Source organism: Mauremys reevesii, linkage group 4, assembly GCF_016161935.1.
Source record: "Mauremys reevesii isolate NIE-2019 linkage group 4, ASM1616193v1, whole genome shotgun sequence".
Taxonomy (NCBI): domain Eukaryota; kingdom Metazoa; phylum Chordata; order Testudines; family Geoemydidae; genus Mauremys; species Mauremys reevesii.
Window position 1 is genome coordinate 143,801,794 of NC_052626.1, and position 17,211 is coordinate 143,819,004.

Below are 17,211 nucleotides of genomic sequence, written 5' to 3' on the forward strand. Positions count from 1 at the left end.
CAGAGGATGTGGGAAAAGCTAATGTACTCAATGCTTTTTTTGCCCCTGTCTTCACGAACAAGGTCAGCTCCCAGACTGCTGCACTGGGCAGCACAGCATGGGGAGGAGTGACCAACCCCCTGTGGAGAAAGAAGTGGTTCAGGACTATTTAGAAAAGCTGGACGAGCACAAGTCCATGGGGCTGGATGCCCTGCATCTGAGGGTGCTAAAGGAGTTGGTGGATGTGATTGCAGAGCCATTGGCCATTATCTTTGAAAACTCACAGGGATCCGGGGAGGTCCCGGATGACTGGATAAAGGCTATTGTAGTGCCCATCTTTAAAAAAAGGGAAGGAGGAGGATCCGGGGAACTACAGGCCAGTCAGCCTCACCTCAGTCCCTGGAAAAATCATGGAGCAGGTCCTCAAGGAATCCATTCTGAAGCACTTACAGGAGAGGAAAGTGATCAGGAACAGTCAGCATGGATTCACCCAGGGCAAGTCATGCCTGACTAAATTGATTGCCTTCTATGACGAGATAACTGGCTCTGTGGATGAGGGGAAAGCAGTGATGTGTTATTTTTGTCTTTAGCAAAGCTTTTGATACAGTCTCCCACAGTATTCTTGCCAGCAAGTTAAAGAAGTATGGGCTGGATGAGTGGACTATAGGGTGGATAGAAAGGTGGCTAGATCGTTGGGATCAATGGGTAGTGATCAATGGCTCCATGTCTAGCTGGCAGGTGGTATCAAGTGGAGTGCCCCAAGGGTCGGTCCTGGGGACGGTTTTGTTCAATATCTTCCTTAATTATCTGGATGATGGGATGGATTGCACCCTCAGCAAGTTTGCAAATGACACTAAACTGGGAGGAGTGGTCGATATGCTGGAGGGTAGGGATAGGATACAGAGGGACCTAGACACATTAGAGGATTGGGCCAAAAGAAACCTGATGAAGTTCAACAAGGACAAGTGCAGAGTCCTGCACTTAGGATGGAAGAATCCCATGCACTGCTACAGACTAGGGACTGAATGGCTAGGCAGCAGTTCTGCAGAAAAGGACCTAGGGGTTACAGTGGATGAAAAGCTGGATATGAGTCAGCAGTGTGCCCTTGTTGCCAAGAAGGGTAACGACATTTTGGGTTGTATAAGTAGGGGCATTTCCAGCAGATCGAGGGATGTGATCATTCCCCTCTATTTGACATTGGTGAGGCCTCATCTGGAGTACTGTGTCCAGTTTTGGGCCCCACACTACAAGAAGGATGTAGAAAAATTGGAAAGAGTCCAGTGGAGGGCAACAAAAATGATTAGGGGGCTGGAGCACGTGACTTGGGAGGCTGAGGGAACTGGGATTGTTTAGTCTGCAGAAGAGAAGAATGAGGGGGGATTTGATAGCTGCTTTCAACTACCTGAAAGGGGGTTCCAAAGAGGATGGAGATAGGCTGTTCTCAGTGGTAGCAGATGACAGAACAAGGAGTAATGGTCTCAAGTTGCAGAGGGGGAGGTTTAGGTTGGATATTAGGAAAAACTTTTTCACTAGGAGGGTGGTGAAGCACTGGAATGGGTTACCTAGGGAGGTGGTGGAATCTCCTTCCTTAGAGGTAAAAAAGGTCAGGCTTGACAAAGCCCTGGCTGGGATGATTTAGTTGGGGATTGGTCCCGCTTTGGGCAGGGGGTTGGACTAGATACCTCCTGAGGTCCCTTCCAACCCTGATATTCTAGGATTCTAGGATTCACTGGAAAATACACTAATAGATTTTTTAAAAAGTAGCTATTTTTACAGATTCTGAGTGGACTGGGTGTCCCACTGGCAGAAAAGTGAAATGAGATTAGCAGATAACAAGCCTGTTGCACGTGCCAAGAAAGTGTCTTACCTTTGGAATTTTGCACAGCTGAGAGAACAGCCAGTACAAATGGGGAAGGTAAGGGGGTCATAAGAAAGACGGCGGAGGCTCAGTGGAATAACAGTGCACACGAGGAGGCTAAGGAAGGAGCTAACGAGGGGACATTGTGGCAACCGCAATTCCAGTTAGCTCCAATAGCAGAAGTAGAAGAGGATAAAACAGACCAAATAGGTCTAATATCCCTACAGAAAAAAAGATCCAGCAATAAAAAGGCTTGTAGCTAAACGGGAATATCAAGGGTGGAAAATTTGGCTGCATAATACAGGATTAATTTTAGCTACCAAAATGGGGAAAATGTTGCCAGTGTGGGTTGTCCCAACTGAAATAAGATCTGAAATGTTAACCCTCGTCCATAATAACGCACATCTAGACAAGGAGAAAACTCTCAGCAGGCTGCAAGCTGCAGCTGGTGGCCAAATACGAGAACCGATATAGAGCAGTATGTAAATAATTGCTTGCCTTGTGCTGCCAATAATGCAGCTGGTCTAATGGACCGGTAGAAGGACCCCCCTGAGTCATCAAAGGATAGAGGGTCCCTGGGCCAGAATACAAATTGATTGTATCGGTCCATAACCTAAAACTGCAAAAGGAAACCAATATTGTCTGGTTATAATTCAGTGCGAGACCAAAGGAAAAGTGACAGAAGGAAAAGTGAAGTGAAAAATGGTGTTTCTCTCCTGTCACTCGCCCCTGGGGGTGTCACAGCCAGATGGAGCTTTGGGACGGGCACTGAAGATGAATCCTGCATCCAAACAGGACTGCCGAGGGGCCAGAGGAAGCAGAGAATTCCCGGAATTGGGAAAGGGCAAAAGGACCCTGCCCTGCTCCCTGCAGCATGATGCCCACTACAGAGCCCCCCCTACCTGCTCCCTGCAGCACAGCACCCCCTACTGAGCCCCCACCCCACTCCTGGCAGCACAGTGCCCCCTACTGAGCGCCCATCCCACTCTCTGCAGTGCCCCCTAACACCACATTGGGTTACTGCACTGAGCACCACTCTCATTGCCCTCCAGGCTGTGTATTGTGTGGGCCCCTGAAAGCAGGCCAGGCTCAAGGGTCGGGCAACCATGCTGGGGTGGCTGCATCTGCCTTCTTCCCTGATTCCTGTCATTGCATGTGCTCCTGGACCCTGCCCACGGGCCAGGCTAGGCTCAGCATGGCATGCAGGGTCCCAGAGCAACAGTCACACCCACAGCAGGGGGCCCACTGCGGAGCAACAGGGGTGCCCTTCCCAAGCTCCACCTACAACACCGGCTTGTATTTGAAGACAAACAACAAGCCCCACCTTTTCAGCCATTGAAGATGTGGGTTATTGTTCATAGATGGGAATTCATTGGACTTGAACCTAACTGTGTGTGTTTGTACCACTGTGTTTCAGTTAATAAAACATGCGATTTGGGATTTCATTTCATGTCAATATTCCTTCACCCTGGGCACTTTACAAAGTTGAGAAGTTGATGACGATGACTCAAACCATGCCATTGCTATGGAAAAACTGGTATTTTGTTTTGAGTTTTTCCTTCAGTTTATTTGCAAGCTCCAGGAAAAAAAACAACCCTCACAAAGCAAATTTTAAAAGTACAAATATTGGGAATGCAACATTTCCATCACAGCCGGTCATCTCAATACCGTCTCCATGGCTCAGAGCATAGAGGTTAACCAATGTGTTATCCACAACACAAATACGGGACGTGTGACTCTAACTCACAGCTTCCTTCGCATCCCAGTGAGTGCTCAAATCTCCAAGCAGCCTGGCACAATCTCCCCAGTGGAACTATGGCCAACTTACTCCAGTGAAGCTACGGCCAATTGACACCAGCTGGGGATCTGGCCCCATTGAATCTGTTGGAACTATACCTGATTTATGCCCGCTGGGAATCTGGTGTAGCAGACTATACCCCTTGTGTTGTTACATCTGCAAGCTGAGATCTCAGAGACATAGACTGTTACTAGTGACCTGAACTCAATGACTGAATAGTTTAAATGTTTTGATTCCAGCCTTTCAACCTTCCACTGGATGAAAAGTTTTTGCTCTCCCAATGCAATTCTGCCCGGGGAAGCTCCCAGCCAGCGGATCATTTTCTGCCTTTGTCTGTGAGATTAAAGACCCCTCAGAAATCGAGAGAGATGAATCTAGTTGAGGAGTGAATTCTAAGTGGATTATGGGACAATACAGCACAAGAACATCTTTTAGACATTCACGGTGCACGTCTGGCTGGGTGCAACCACAGGTTGTGTTGGCTGGGCCATGTATAACTTTCATTGAAAAGAGTCGGTTGGAACTCTTCCGATGGCATACGTCTCCTTCAGAAAATGCCATTTCATTGAAACTGCCATTTCCTTGCATGGAAATGCATCAATTTCATTTAGGAAAAAACCTGGAACAAAATGCTTTGACCTTTAGTGGAACATTCTGATATCCCATTTCCAAATGACATTTCCTTTCAATTTTTTAAATTGCGTATTACATAATATTTTTAAATGGTATATTATGTTATATAATAAAAAATGAAAAAGTCTAACCCAGAACAAATTGTTTTGGTCCACACTAGATGTTCGCTCCTCCTCCCCTGCCACAGATTTTGTTTTAGGGGACGTTTTAAATTTGTTTCTTTTCATTCTGTTTTGGAAGGGATGTTCCTCCCTCCCCCCCCCGCCCAAATCACAGAATTCCCCATAAAATGGAAAACCATCCAGATCCATCTATGAATCCACCGTGTCTCTGCTTTAGCCCAAGCAGGAGAGGCAGGTGCACGTCCAACTGTGTGTAACCCTCTGCTGCCCGGGCAACGTATTGTGGTTTGTAATTCCCATCATGTCTCTGAGTTAGCACAAACATTGGAGGCTTGTGATGTTAGACCCATAGTCCCCATGGCAAGCACCGTTATGTGGGTGTGGTGGAGGGCTGGAAGGCTGTGTGGGTCCTTTGGTGCTGCAGATAGCCTGAGCTCTGCCGGAAGCTCTTGCCGCACTGGTGGCAGCGGTAGGGTTTTTCACCGGTGTGGATGCGCTGGTGGGTGAGCAGGTTGGAGTTCTGGCTAAAGGCCTTGCCACACTGCGGGCACTTGTACGGGCGCTCACCGGTGTGGGTGGTCTGGTGCTGGATGTAGGTGGAGCTCTGGCTGAAGCCCTTGCCGCATTGGTGGCAGCGGTAGGGTCGCTCCCCAGTGTGAGTGCGCTGGTGGGTAACCAGATGGGCGCTGCGCCCAAAGGCGCGCCCGCAGTCCGGGCACTTGTAGGGCCGCTCACCGGTGTGTGAGGCCTGGTGAGTGATGAGGTTGGAGCTCTGACTGAAGGCCTTGCCGCATTGGTGGCAGTGGTAGGATCTCTCGCCTGTGTGGGCCCGGCGGTGCTGGGCCAGGGCCGAGCTCTGCCCAAAGCACTTCCCACACTCACCGCACTGGTATGGTTTCTCACCGGTGTGGATGCGGAGGTGCTGGGCCAGCGTGGAGCCCTGTGTGAAGCTGCGCCCGCACTCGGGGCACTGGTATGGCTTCTCCGCCAAGTGCACGCCTTGGTGCTTCAGCAGGGACGAGCGCTCCACGAAGACCCGTCCGCACTGGGGGCACTCGTGGCGCTTGACCCCTGCGTGCACCCGCTGGTGGGTCAGCAGGTTGGCATTCTGGCTGAAACCACGGCCGCACTGTGGGCAGCGGTAGGGCTTCTCGCCCGTGTGGGTGCGCCGGTGCGTGGTCAGGTTGGAGCTCTGGGCGAAGCGCTTGCCGCAGTCAGCGCACTGGTAGGGGCGTTCCCCACGGTGAATGCGCTGGTGCTGGCACAGGGCTGAGCTCCAGCTGAAGCGCTTGCCGCAGTCAGGGCACTGGTAGGGGCGGTCGCCGGTGTGGGTGATCTGGTGCTGCAGCAGGTGGGAGCTCTGCCCAAAGGTCTTGTCGCACTCGCTGCACCGGAATGGCTTCTCTGCTGGCTGGGAGGCAGAGGTGAGATCTCCAAGCACATCCAGCTGAGGGGCAGGAGAGGGAGCCCCAAACTCCTCTTCTTTGTTGCACCGGACGGGCTTCTTGTCCTGCTGGGGGTTAGCAGTGGGATCCCTCAGTACCTCGTCCCCACAGCCAGTGGAGTCTGCCAGGTTCTCCCAGAGGGGGAATGGGCACAGGGGGCTGTGGGCAGAGGGGGCAGAATGGAACATCCCTACAGTGTTGGCACCTTCCTTGTTCAGCGTCCTGTCAACAGCTAGAATGAAGAGACAATCCACATCAGAGTCAATGCCTGAGTCAGTCTGTTGTTATAACACCTACTGCAGGGGCACCTATGAATGGGGATGGTGCAGGGCTCATGGCACTGGACCGGAAGTCAGGAGATCTGGGTTCAGTTTCCTGCTCTGAAACGGACTTCCTGAGTGATGCTGGGTGAACCTCTCTGGGCCTCAGTTCCCCACCTTTAGTCTGATCCTTCCCGGCCTCACAGGGGCTGTGTGCGGCTAAACTCATAAATGACTGTGAGGTGCTCAGACCCGGCACTGGTGAGGCCAGATAAATAACATGGATAGATACATGTGCCCCGCTGGGCCAGGCACTGCAAAGGCAGAGTGATGGAGAGTAGGACCCTGTCACACTGGGTGGTGCACAGGCACCCGGGAAGTGAGATTGGGATGCTGGGCACTGCGCGAGCACAGAGTGACTGAGTTCAGTAGGGTGGGTGAGGCACCGGAACCAAGATCAGTGTGCCAGGCACTGCACAGACACACAGTGACCGAGATCAGGGACCCGTCTCACCGGGCGCTGCACCGACACACAGTGACTGAGATCAGGGACCTGTCGTGCTGGGTGATGCACAGACACACAGCGACTGAGATCAGGGACCCGTCTCACCGGGCGCTGCACCGACACACAGTGACTGAGATCAGGGACCCGTCTCACCGGGCGCTGCACAGACACACAGTGACCGAGATCAGGGACCCGTCTCACCGGGCGCTGCACCGACACACACTGACTGAGATCAGGGCCCCGTCATGCCGGGCGCTGCACCGACACACAGTGACTGAGATCAGGGACCCGTCTCACCGGGCGCTGCACAGACACACAGTGACTGACAGCAGGGACCTGTTGTGCCGGGTGCTGCACAGACACACAGTGACTGAGATCAGGGACCCGTCGTGCTGGGCGCTGCACAGACACACAGTGACTGAGATCAGGGACCCGTCTCACCGGGCGCTGCACCGACACACAGTGACTGAGATCAGGGACCCGTCGTGCTGGGCGATGCACAGACACACAGCGACTGAGATCAGGGACCCGTCTCACCGGGCGCTGCACAGTCACACAGTGACTGACAGCGGGGACCTATTGTGCTGGGTGATGCACAGACACACACTGACTGAGATCAGGGCCCCGTCATGCCGGGCGCTGCACCGACACACAGTGACTGAGATCAGGGACCTGTCGTGCTGGGTGATGCACAGACACACACTGACTGAGATCAGGGACCCGTCATGCTGGGTGATGCACAGACACACAGTGACTGAGATCAGGGACCCGTCGTGCTGGGCGATGCACAGACACACAGCGACTGAGATCAGGGACCTGTCGTGCTGGGTGATGCACCGACACACAGCGACTGAGATCAGGGACCCGTCGTGCTGGGCGCTGCACAGACACACAGCGACTGAGATCAGGGACCCGTCGTGCTTGGTGATGCACAGACACACAGCGACTGAGATCAGGGACCCGTTGTGCTGGGTGATGCACAGACACACAGTGACTGAGATCAGGGCCCCGTCATGCCGGGCGCTGCACCGACACACAGTGACTGAGATCAGGGACCCGTCGTGCTGGGCGCTGCACAGACACACAGTGACTGAGATCAGGGACCCGTCGTGCTGGGCGATGCACAGACACACAGCGACTGAGATCAGGGACCCGTCGTGCTGGGCGCTGCACAGATATGCAGTAAGGGCGGGGGATGGAGAAGTGATTTGTTACCCGTTTCAAGGGGCTCCTCTTTTATGTCACAAAGCAGCTCAGGTTGGTGTCCTGTTTCCTGGAGAGGCTGGGGCTTCTCTTTGGGGATACAGAGCCGCTCACAGTGGGGTCCTGCTGGTTCACCCTTTCCCTCCTCCTCCTGGGATAGCCACTCAGGACGGAGCTGCGGCTGGTCCAGCTGGGACCCCGGAGATTCCCATAATGCCCCAGGGGAGGCCATCTTCTCGGGGGGTCCCTCATTCAACCTTCACTCGCACGCACGGCGACCTGGGGAAGAGCCGGACAGGTCACCGGGGCCTGGGACGGAGACTGCAGGGAGTGGGGGAGCAGAGCACACACCAGCAGGGGGCGCTGTGGAGGTTTGGGGCGGGGGGGAGAGGGGCCAGTAGCCTTGGCCAGAGCCAGGCTGGGTCTGTCGGCGCTTCCCCCAGGCACAGCTCTGCCAGTGCCCCCCCCCAGCCCTGTTCCCAGCTCAGCCCGGCCCGGGGCTGCCTGGGGCTGGGGGGTCTCTCCAGCCCGATCCCCTCCGCCCTGCAGCGGCTTCTCCCGGGCAGCGATTTCCTGCCTCCGCCGCTGTTTCGGTCCCTCCCTCCCCGGTGCCGCCCGCGGCCGCCTCTCGCTGCAGCCCGGCACCCGCCACTCACCGCCCGGCGGGGGCGATCCCCCCCAGACCCCGCTGCTCCCGACCGGGCTGCAGACCCGGGCGCTGTCAGGAAGGTCCCTCAGTTATCCTGTCCCCGGCCCAGCTGCCTGCTCTGTTAAGCGGCAGACTCAGGATTCACTGGGCTTAACCCTTCCCACCCCAGCCATGTTGCTGCAGGAGCCACTAAATACATTGTGAGAAACGGGTCGGATCCCCTCACTGGTGTAAATTGGCCCCATTTCCACTGGAGTCAATGAGGGCTAGGGGTGACCAGAGAGCAAGTGTGAAAAATTGGAACTGGGGGGTGCAGGGCAATAGGCACCTGTATAGGAAAAAGGCTCTGAATTTTGGGACTGTCGCTATAAAATTGGGACATCTGGTCATCCTAATGGGGGCAGATCCCCAGCTGGTGTAAATCAGCAACACTCCATTGTGGTGACACTGATTTACACCTAGGGTGACCAGACAACAAGTGTGAAAAATCGGGAGGGGGGGAGTAATGGGGGCCTGTATAAGAAAAAGCCCCAAATATCAGAACTGTCCCTATAAAATCAGGACATCTGGTCACCCTATTTACACCAGAGAAGGATCTGACCCTGGGACATCTTTTGACATCTCTGTTAGGCAAAAGCTCCCCAGATTATCTTGTCACTCTTCAGGCCTTTTCTCTGTCCTAGCCTTTCGGCCTATTGTCTGTCTTTCCGTTAGTCCGCTGGCCAGATCTCATGGCAGCCTCCACACATGGACTGGAAGTTTCTCCCTCAACACCTGAGAGACTAGACTCCCTCTTAAACTCCTGGCGTATTCTGTGGGCAACCTTTGCCCCCCCTCCCCGCACCCTGCCATTACAGTAGTTTATAATAGCTTGGATTTAGAGTCATGGAGTCCAAGGCCAGAAGGGTCCATTGTGCTCCTGCCTAAACCAGGCCAGAGAATCTCCTCCAGGATTCCTGCCTCTGGCCCAGTAACTCCTGGCTGAGCTAGAGCGGAGCTTTGAGAGAGAGACGCCCCATCTCCACGGACAGACTTCCAGTGATGGACAACCCACCTCCTTCCTAGGGAAGCTCTCCCAATGGTTCATTCCCCTTCCAGATAAACACGGGCCCCTAATTCCCAGCCTCAATTTGTCTCCCTTCTGCTCCCAGCCAGTAGATCGTGCTCTGCCTAGATTGGAGGATAAGAAGCCCTCTGCTCTCAGCAATCCTCTCCCCATGTCAATGCTTACACCCCATGTCAGTCACGTCACCTCTTAACCTTCTCTCAAATAAACTAAACCCATTGAACTCCTTTCGTAGCTCACTACTGGCAGGCTTGGCAGAATTTTATTTTTTTAAATAATGTTGATAGATCACATCAGTTTGGTTTGAAGCAATTTTTTTCAATATTTATTTATTCAATTTTTCACAGTTGTGGGAAATTAGAAGGGTTCCAACAAGGGTGTGTGTGTGGGGGGGAGATGTCAGACAATAATTATTTAATGATGGTAGACTTTGAGATTTAAAAAGTTAAAGCCTTATATTTACTAAAACACTAATGATCAATGTCACATGTCAAAATAGACAATGTACGTAGCCTTAAATCAAACTCTAGTTCTCAAGCAGCATGTTTTTTGCCTTATCTATCTGTACATTTGTATTATTGGAACAGAAATTGTTTTTCATCTGTGGGTGTGGGTGGATGGTGAAACTGACATTTATTGACATTTACCAATAAAAATATTATCTTAACCATAGAGCAGGTTTTCCAGCAGTTGAATAGCTCCTGTAGCTCTTCTCTGAACCCTTCTCCAATGGTGGGAGAGCTTTGCTTTGCCAGCAAAGGCCCAAATGCCGCTCTCACTTCCCTGGGATTTTCTCCAATAGACTTTTGTGAGAACAGTGTTGTGACACCAATAGACAAGGTGCCCGCTCATGCCAAGGCCCCTAGGCCTCACTGAATACTGACAAATGCAGAGCTGGAAACCAGACTGGTTCACCTGTGTGTTAGCATTGTTAAAGTATATATTAGCGTCATAGAAATATGTTCTGGGTTTGGACTTTTTAAAACGCTTGTGAGTTGCTGCAGGCATTGAGCTCAATTATAATATCTCTGTCCTCTGTTATAAGGTACTATTGAAGTGTTTGCTCTGTAACTAGTAAAGTGTTTGCTATGAAACTGGAAACCCTCAGTCAGGAGACAAACATTACCAAGTGTGTGATACTCGTTTACCACGAGAGGTGTCACCTCCTGCCCAACAGAAGAAGGCCCACAGACACCAGACAAACCATTGTGGAGTGGAACATCAAGTGGACACAAGATTTTGTTGATTGTTTTCCCCACAAAGAGGGGACTGGCAAAAAGGATCGTCCCAGCAGGGTTTGAACTCTGGGGGAAGGGAATAAAATCCCCATCAGGAAGAAATTGTCAGCACTCTGCTGCTAGGAATGTGGAGAGGGCAATATTACTGAGGTTCAGGAATCTGCTTAGCTCCAGAGCACTTATAGTGCTTGTACATTATTTATTACTTGTACATTTATTACTTTTTGGAGCCTAAGACTGTAACTCGTCTGTGTGTAAGTTACCTGCTTTAACTTTGTGAATAACTCTCGTTTCCTTTTTTTAGTTAATAAACCTTCAGTTAATTACAGGATTGGCCACAAGTGTTGTCTTTGGGGGAAGATTTAAGGTGCAATTGACCTCGGGTAAGTGACTGGTCCTTTGGGACTGCTAGTAACCTGACTATTGTGTCAAGTATCAGGGGATAGCCCTGTTAGTCTGTATCCACAAAAACAACGAGGAGTCCGGTGGCCCCTTAAAGACTAACAGATGTATTTGTGGGTTTTTTACCCACAAAAGCTTATGCCCAAATACATCTGTTAGTCTTTAAGGTGCCACCGGACTCCTCGTTTTTTCCGAATACCGTTGTGATTTTTGGTGTCAGGGACCATCTCTCACAAAAGCAGGTTTGCCCGGGTGGCAAGCGAGACGGAGCGCCCACAGCAACTGCTGGTGACTCCAGTTAAAGCGGTTATTATAGCGCTTGAGGAGTTCACACGTGGTGCTTGGTTGGTGAAATCTACATTATAGAACACACACCCGGTCTGGGGTTTGTGGCCTGGTTTGCAGCACTCTGCCCTGAGACTGGCACCCACCTTGATGAGCCGCTCCAAGCGGCTTGGCACCCTGTGTGATCTGTGCCACCCAGCCTCTCGCTCTCGCAGGCAGCCAGAGGCCAGGGAAGGAGAGAAATCCGCTCCCTTGGCGTCTGGGGAGGGATGGGTTAAACCCACCGAGTTCCTCACCCCGGATCAGAGCAGGAGAAGCCGGCCCGGGATGGGGACGTAATAACTAGAGGGACCTTCCTGTGCCAGCCCCGACCGACACTGGGGTCCCCGGCCCGGCTCCCGGCCTGCGTGTGCGCAGGGCGAGTCCCCGGCTGCAGCCCCGGGCCCCGGCAGGGCGGTGAGGGGGGCGCGGCTCCGGGGCGGGAGGGAAACAGCCGCAGAGGGAGGAAATCGCTGTGGGGCCGCAGGGCCGGGGGATCTGAGCTGCCCTGTGCCTGGGACCAGAGGGATCCCCCCTCCCAGCCAGCTGGTCCTATAGGAGATATAACCGCCCCCGCCCCTTGTCTCTCTGCTTGTCCCCTGGGCAGCGCTAGAGACGTCTCCGTTCCAGCCCCTGCTGCGCTTGGAGCTCGGGGCATGTCTACACGACAGGGGCGCAGGGAGGGCGCTGTGCTGGTAACTCCATAGCCCAGGCGCTTCCTACCGCAGGGGCGGGGATGTGGTTTATGTACCTCTCCCAGAGGCAGTAGCTAGGCCCAGGGAAGACTTCTCGCCTTGACCTGGCCACATCTGTATTGGGCCTAACTACACCAGGCTGCCCGTGAAAATGTTCACGGCCCTGGGCCACGCAGCTAGGCCCATCTAATTTTTAGCCTAGATGAGGCCCCCGGCTTGGAAGCTGGTAGCTCTGGCCCCGAAGATCCCTCGTTTGATCCCCATTGCCTGTCACATTAGCACTTCTTCCTCCCAGATGTTTTGTCTTCAGGACCCCCATGCTGTGCCCACGGGTCTCCTGGCCCTTTCCCCCATGTTCCCCGATCATATGTCCCTCCAGGCAAGAAGTTCAAACTCACAGAGCGTCCTTTGTAACAGCTGTTCAACCCAGCCCTGCTCTCCCCTCTTTTCTGTCCTCAGGGCTGGATTTCCACCCCCCAGACCGGCCGTGAGTCCCAGATGGAGCCAGAGGTAGAGCCGGGCACACTGGATCCCCAGCGCTCCAGCGGCAGCCGCGTCCCTACAGGCACTTCTGCAGGTGAGAGACACTTCCTGACTAACCCTGGCTCCCCAAGATGCCCTGAGCCCATCCAGTCCCGCCTCATCTCGTCCAGTTCGGCACTGGAACCAACAGCTGCCACGTCAAAGAGACAGGGGTCAGTTGTGACTCCAGCTGGATAAGTAATCGGAGACATACAGGATGGATTTGTTTTTTCAGACACACTTCTGTTTATAAATGGCAGGTAAAGTGTTAATCGATGAGGCCCACATGTTCAAAGCGTGGAACAGGCATGTGTGGTGGGTGGTTATAAGCACTAGGAGGTGTGTAGACGGTTTTGTTTGTATAGTTCTAGGACAATGAGGTCTTGGTCCACCACTTGAGCTCCTAAATGCTACAGTAATACAAATAAATCACACTAATAGTAATAATTATACACCATGGTTTTAAGTACCTTATTGAGCTGCTGGACACTCTATCCATTCAGTCACCATTCTTCAAGACATCTAGGAATCCTTTATAAATGGAGCCTTATTATAAAGTGGAACCAATTTTTTCTGCCTTGTGAATTCTCAGATTTGTTGAACAAAGTGTTTCTCAAATTTCTCCAGTTAAATAGACACGTGTCATTCAGCCAGGAGTTACTGGGTGGAGGAAGGACTCGCTGGGGAGATTCTCTGGCCTGGGTTAGGCAGGAGAACATAAGAGTGGCCATACTGGGTCAGACCAATGGTCTGTGTTGCCCAGTGTCCTGTCTTCCGACAGTGGCAGGTGCCAGATGCTTCAGAGGGAATGAACAGAACAGGGCAACTTATTGAGTGATCGTCATCCCTGTCGTCCAGTCCCAGCTTCTGTCAGTCGGAGGTTTGGGGGCACCCAGAGCATGGGGTTGCATCTCTAATTATCTTGGCTAATAGCCATTGGAGGGCGGACTGGGTGGTTATGATGGGCCCTGCTGGCCTTAAACTAATTCTTGGTTGGCAGATCATGCTAACAGTGATTGCTATAGAAGTGTACACAACTCACAGACTGGGCTACATTGGCGAGTTAAAGGGGGTTCCAAAGAGGATGGAGCTCGGCTGTTCTCAGTGGTGGCAGATGACAGAACAAGGAGCAATGGTCTCGAGTTGGAGTCGGGGAGGTTTAGGTTGGATATTAAGAAACACTATTTCACTAGGAGGGTGGTGAAGCACTGGAATGGGTTATCTAGGGAGGTGGTGGAATCTCCTTCCTTAGAGGTTTTTAAGGTCAGGCTTGACAAAGCCCTGCCTGGGATGATTTAGTTGGGGATTGGTCCTGCTCTGAGCAGGGGGTTGGACTAGATGACCTCCTGAGGTCCCTTCCACCCTGATATTCTTTGATTCTAACCCTGTCAGTCTATCTCCATCCACATTAATCTCTCTGCCCATCTACCCCATGTGGACTTCTCTCTTGGAGAATCCACCCCATTCCTAGGGGAGCTGTTCCGTTGGTTAATCCCCCTCCCTGGTAAACACTGGCTGCGGCCAAAAGGGCTAGGGTAGTCCTTGGATGCATAAACAAGGGAATCTTTAATAGAAGCAGAGAGGTTATTTTATCTCTGTATTTGTCATTGGTCCAACCGCTCTTAGATTCTCCATCCCTGACAGTTTTAAAACCAAGTTGAGATGTTTTTCTAAAAGCTCTGTCCGAGGAATGATTTGGGGGCAGGTCTCTGGCCTGTGTTACACAGGAGGTCAGACTAGATGATCACACTGGTCTCTCGTGGCCTTGGAATCTATGAAGTATTACAGCCGAGGATCTTGCTACTGGGTGAAGTTCTCTGGCCTGGGTTACACAGGAGGCTGGACTGGATGAGCACAATAGGCTCTTCTGGCCTTGACATCCACAGGTGAAGTCCTGGCCCCATGGAATTGTGGATTCCAAGGCCAGAAGGGACCACTGTGATTATCTCATCTGTTCTGCTCTATCACACAGGCCAGAGAACTTCCCTGAGTTAATTCCTATTTGAACTAGGCCGGATCTCTTAGAAAAACCTCCACACTTGCTTTAAAACTTGTCATGGAGAATCCGCCACAACCCTTGGTAGGTTGTCCCTATGGTTGATTACTCTCACTGTTAATAAAGCATGCCTCATAAGCCCTATGGGAGCTGCACTCTGGCCTCCAGCACATCCTGGATTTCAGCCCATGATACCTCTCCAAGCCTGCGCGTCGTGCTGGGACGCTGGCTCCCAGCCAGCTCCGACTCTAGAGGGTGGATTGGGAGGCTGTTTTGCAGCCCAGTGAGTGGTGATCTGTTTCCATGTTGTTCCAGCTGGCGACGAGGCACAGAGCGGGGACAAGGAGGGGAGTCCTGGCCCGGAGGACGGGGCGCTGTCAGGCGGGTCCGAGTGGGAGTTGTCCCCCAGCCCCGACCAGGAGTGGCCGCCGATGACGCTCCCCACTGCCAACTCAGGGAAACCCTACAACTGTGCTGATTGCGGCAAAGCCTTCACCTGGCCCTCGCACCTGGTGCAGCACCGGCGCATGCACACGGGTGAGCGCCCTTACCGCTGTGCCGACTGCGGCAAAGGCTTCGCCGACAGCTCGTCCCTAGTTAAGCACGGCCGGACCCACACGGGAGAGCGCCCCTACACCTGCCCCCAGTGTGGCAAAGGCTTTGTGGACAGCTCGTCGCTCACCAAACATGCCCGGACCCACACAGGCGAGCGTCCCTACTGCTGTCCCAGCTGTGGGCGCGGCTTCGCCGACAGCTCTCGGTTGGCCCAGCACCGACGCACCCATGCTGGGGAGCGACCTTACTGCTGCCCCGACTGTGGGAGGGCATTTGGCCGTCGGGCACACCTGATCGAGCACCGGTACACCCACACTGGCGAGAAACCCCACCGCTGCCACCAGTGTGGCAAAGGGTTCAGCCAGAGCTCCAACCTGACGCAGCACCAGAAGACCCACCTGGCAGAGAAGCCTTTCATTTGTCCACAGTGCGGGAAGGGGTTCTGTCTGCGCTCCCAGTTGGCCAAGCACCAGCGGCTGCATAGCCCTGACAACCCCCACCGCTGTCCCCAGTGCCACAAGGGCTTTGTGGACCGCTCACCGCTCCTCAAGCACCTGAGGATCCACACCGGGGAGCGGCCCTTCCGGTGCACTGAGTGTGGGAAGACTTTCAGCATGAGTTCACACCTCACACAGCACCAGCGAGTCCACACCGGTGAGAAACCCCACCACTGCCACCAGTGCGGCAAGGCATTTGCCCAGAGCTCCAACCTGACGCAGCACCTGCGCACCCATACTGGGGAGCGCCCATACAAGTGCCCCAAATGTGGCCGGGCCTTCAGTGATAGCTCCAGCTTCTTGAGGCACCAGCGGCTGCACAGTGGGGAGCGTCCCTACCGCTGCCACCAATGCGGCAAGGGCTTTGCTGATGGCAAGGTGCTGCGCAAGCACCAACTGACCCATAGCGGTGAGCGGCCCTTTGCCTGTGGGCAGTGTGGCCGCGCCTTTGCCCAGAGCTCCAACCTGGTGCAACACCAGGCCATCCACACCGGGGAGCGGCCCCATCGCTGCCACCAATGCGGCAAAGGGTTCTGCTTTCCTTCACAACTGGCGCAGCACCGGAAGCTCCATGCCACTATTATTGTGGTGGACGATGGTGATAACGAACTCCCCTCTCCATCTGCCAACTAAGCCCCTCCATTCCCCAGCTGCCCTGGGTGGGGATTGAACCCGGGACTCCTCTGTTGCTTGAATTACCGGGCGAAGAGGGTGATACAGACTTGTAATCCTTTATCCAGCCACTAGAGGGGGACAGGGAGCAGGTTTAGTGCTAGAGCTGATCAAAGGACAGAAAGAAAAACAGTTTCACTAAGTCAATCTGGCTCTGGAACAAGACACTTTTTTTCTTTTAATTGAAATTGTTGGTGATATTTCCCCCCCAAAAGTCATGTGACTATAGGAAAATCTCAGCTTTTAAAAAAAGTAATTTTCTGATCCTCATAGTTGGGGAGAAAAGCTGAGAAAATTACTCCAAATGGCTCAGAATCGTGTCTAAACAGACCTTTACATTTATGATTTTCAGCATCTCATGATGTTTTTAAGCCATGACTATTCTGGAGGCTGGCTCGTGATTTTTGAATGCTTAGAGCGGCCATGCTGCTGGGGTTAAATTTTGGAGATATTTGTGAACCCACTCCAATCTCAATGGAGTTGGTGGAATTTGTTCATGTGTCTCGCAGTTGTGAAGGGTTTAGGAATCCAACAGAGGCTGAATTTATAGCCAGGATTCTAAGGCTCGGGTGTAATTCATTGACTTAATGCCTGTTGCCAGGTCTCCCTCTAGTGCACAACCCTGGCTACTACAACATCCCACTGCTCACTCTCAGCTGGGGGAGTTACCCCTTTAGCTCAGGGTAGCATGGGATCATGTGTTGGGGTTGGGGCTAACGGACGAGAGCTGGTCAGGAAATGATTTGTTTGTCCCCATGAAATTTTTTTTAATGAAAACATGGTTGGGAAAAA

General features: G+C 52.9%; 2 protein-coding genes across 4 annotated transcripts in view; one reads left to right on the plus strand and one right to left on the minus strand.

Annotated features, from left to right (window-relative positions):
• Nucleotides 1-8,073, minus strand: part of LOC120404059 (zinc finger protein 420-like) — a 34,541-nt gene extending 26,468 nt beyond the window's left edge. Inside the window, exons 1-2 of the mRNA XM_039536068.1 lie at nt 7,816-8,073; nt 4,767-6,067 (exon numbers count right to left, since the gene is read on the minus strand). Coding sequence (XP_039392002.1) covers nt 4,767-6,067; nt 7,816-8,035 — 1,521 coding nt within the window. The 5' untranslated portion in view covers nt 8,036-8,073. The remainder of the gene's footprint in view (nt 1-4,766; nt 6,068-7,815) is intronic.
• LOC120403165 (zinc finger protein 135-like) lies at nt 6,285-17,211 on the plus strand. 3 transcript variants are annotated; one of them, XM_039533986.1, is made up of 4 exons: nt 6,285-6,356; nt 11,061-11,139; nt 12,637-12,754; nt 15,011-17,211. In XM_039533986.1, exons 3-4 carry the CDS (start codon nt 12,676-12,678, stop codon nt 16,378-16,380), a joined length of 1,449 nt encoding a protein of 482 aa, XP_039389920.1. In that variant the 5' UTR covers nt 6,285-6,356; nt 11,061-11,139; nt 12,637-12,675; the 3' UTR covers nt 16,381-17,211. The 3 variants fall into 3 exon arrangements, with proteins under 3 accessions (XP_039389920.1, XP_039389919.1, XP_039389918.1); XM_039533985.1 differs by lacking the exons at nt 6,285-6,356; nt 11,061-11,139 and adding an exon at nt 11,775-11,899; XM_039533984.1 differs by lacking the exons at nt 6,285-6,356; nt 11,061-11,139 and adding an exon at nt 11,923-12,177.

Coding starts and splice junctions, on each gene's coding strand:
- LOC120403165 (XM_039533984.1), top strand. CDS start 12,139: ATGTCTACACGACAGGGGCGCAGGGAGGGCGCTGTGCTG. Junction 12,178..12,636: donor GCAGGGAGGGCGCTGTGCTG/GTAACTCCATAG, acceptor TTCTGTCCTCAG/GGCTGGATTTCCACCCCCCA. Junction 12,755..15,010: donor CCCTACAGGCACTTCTGCAG/GTGAGAGACACT, acceptor ATGTTGTTCCAG/CTGGCGACGAGGCACAGAGC.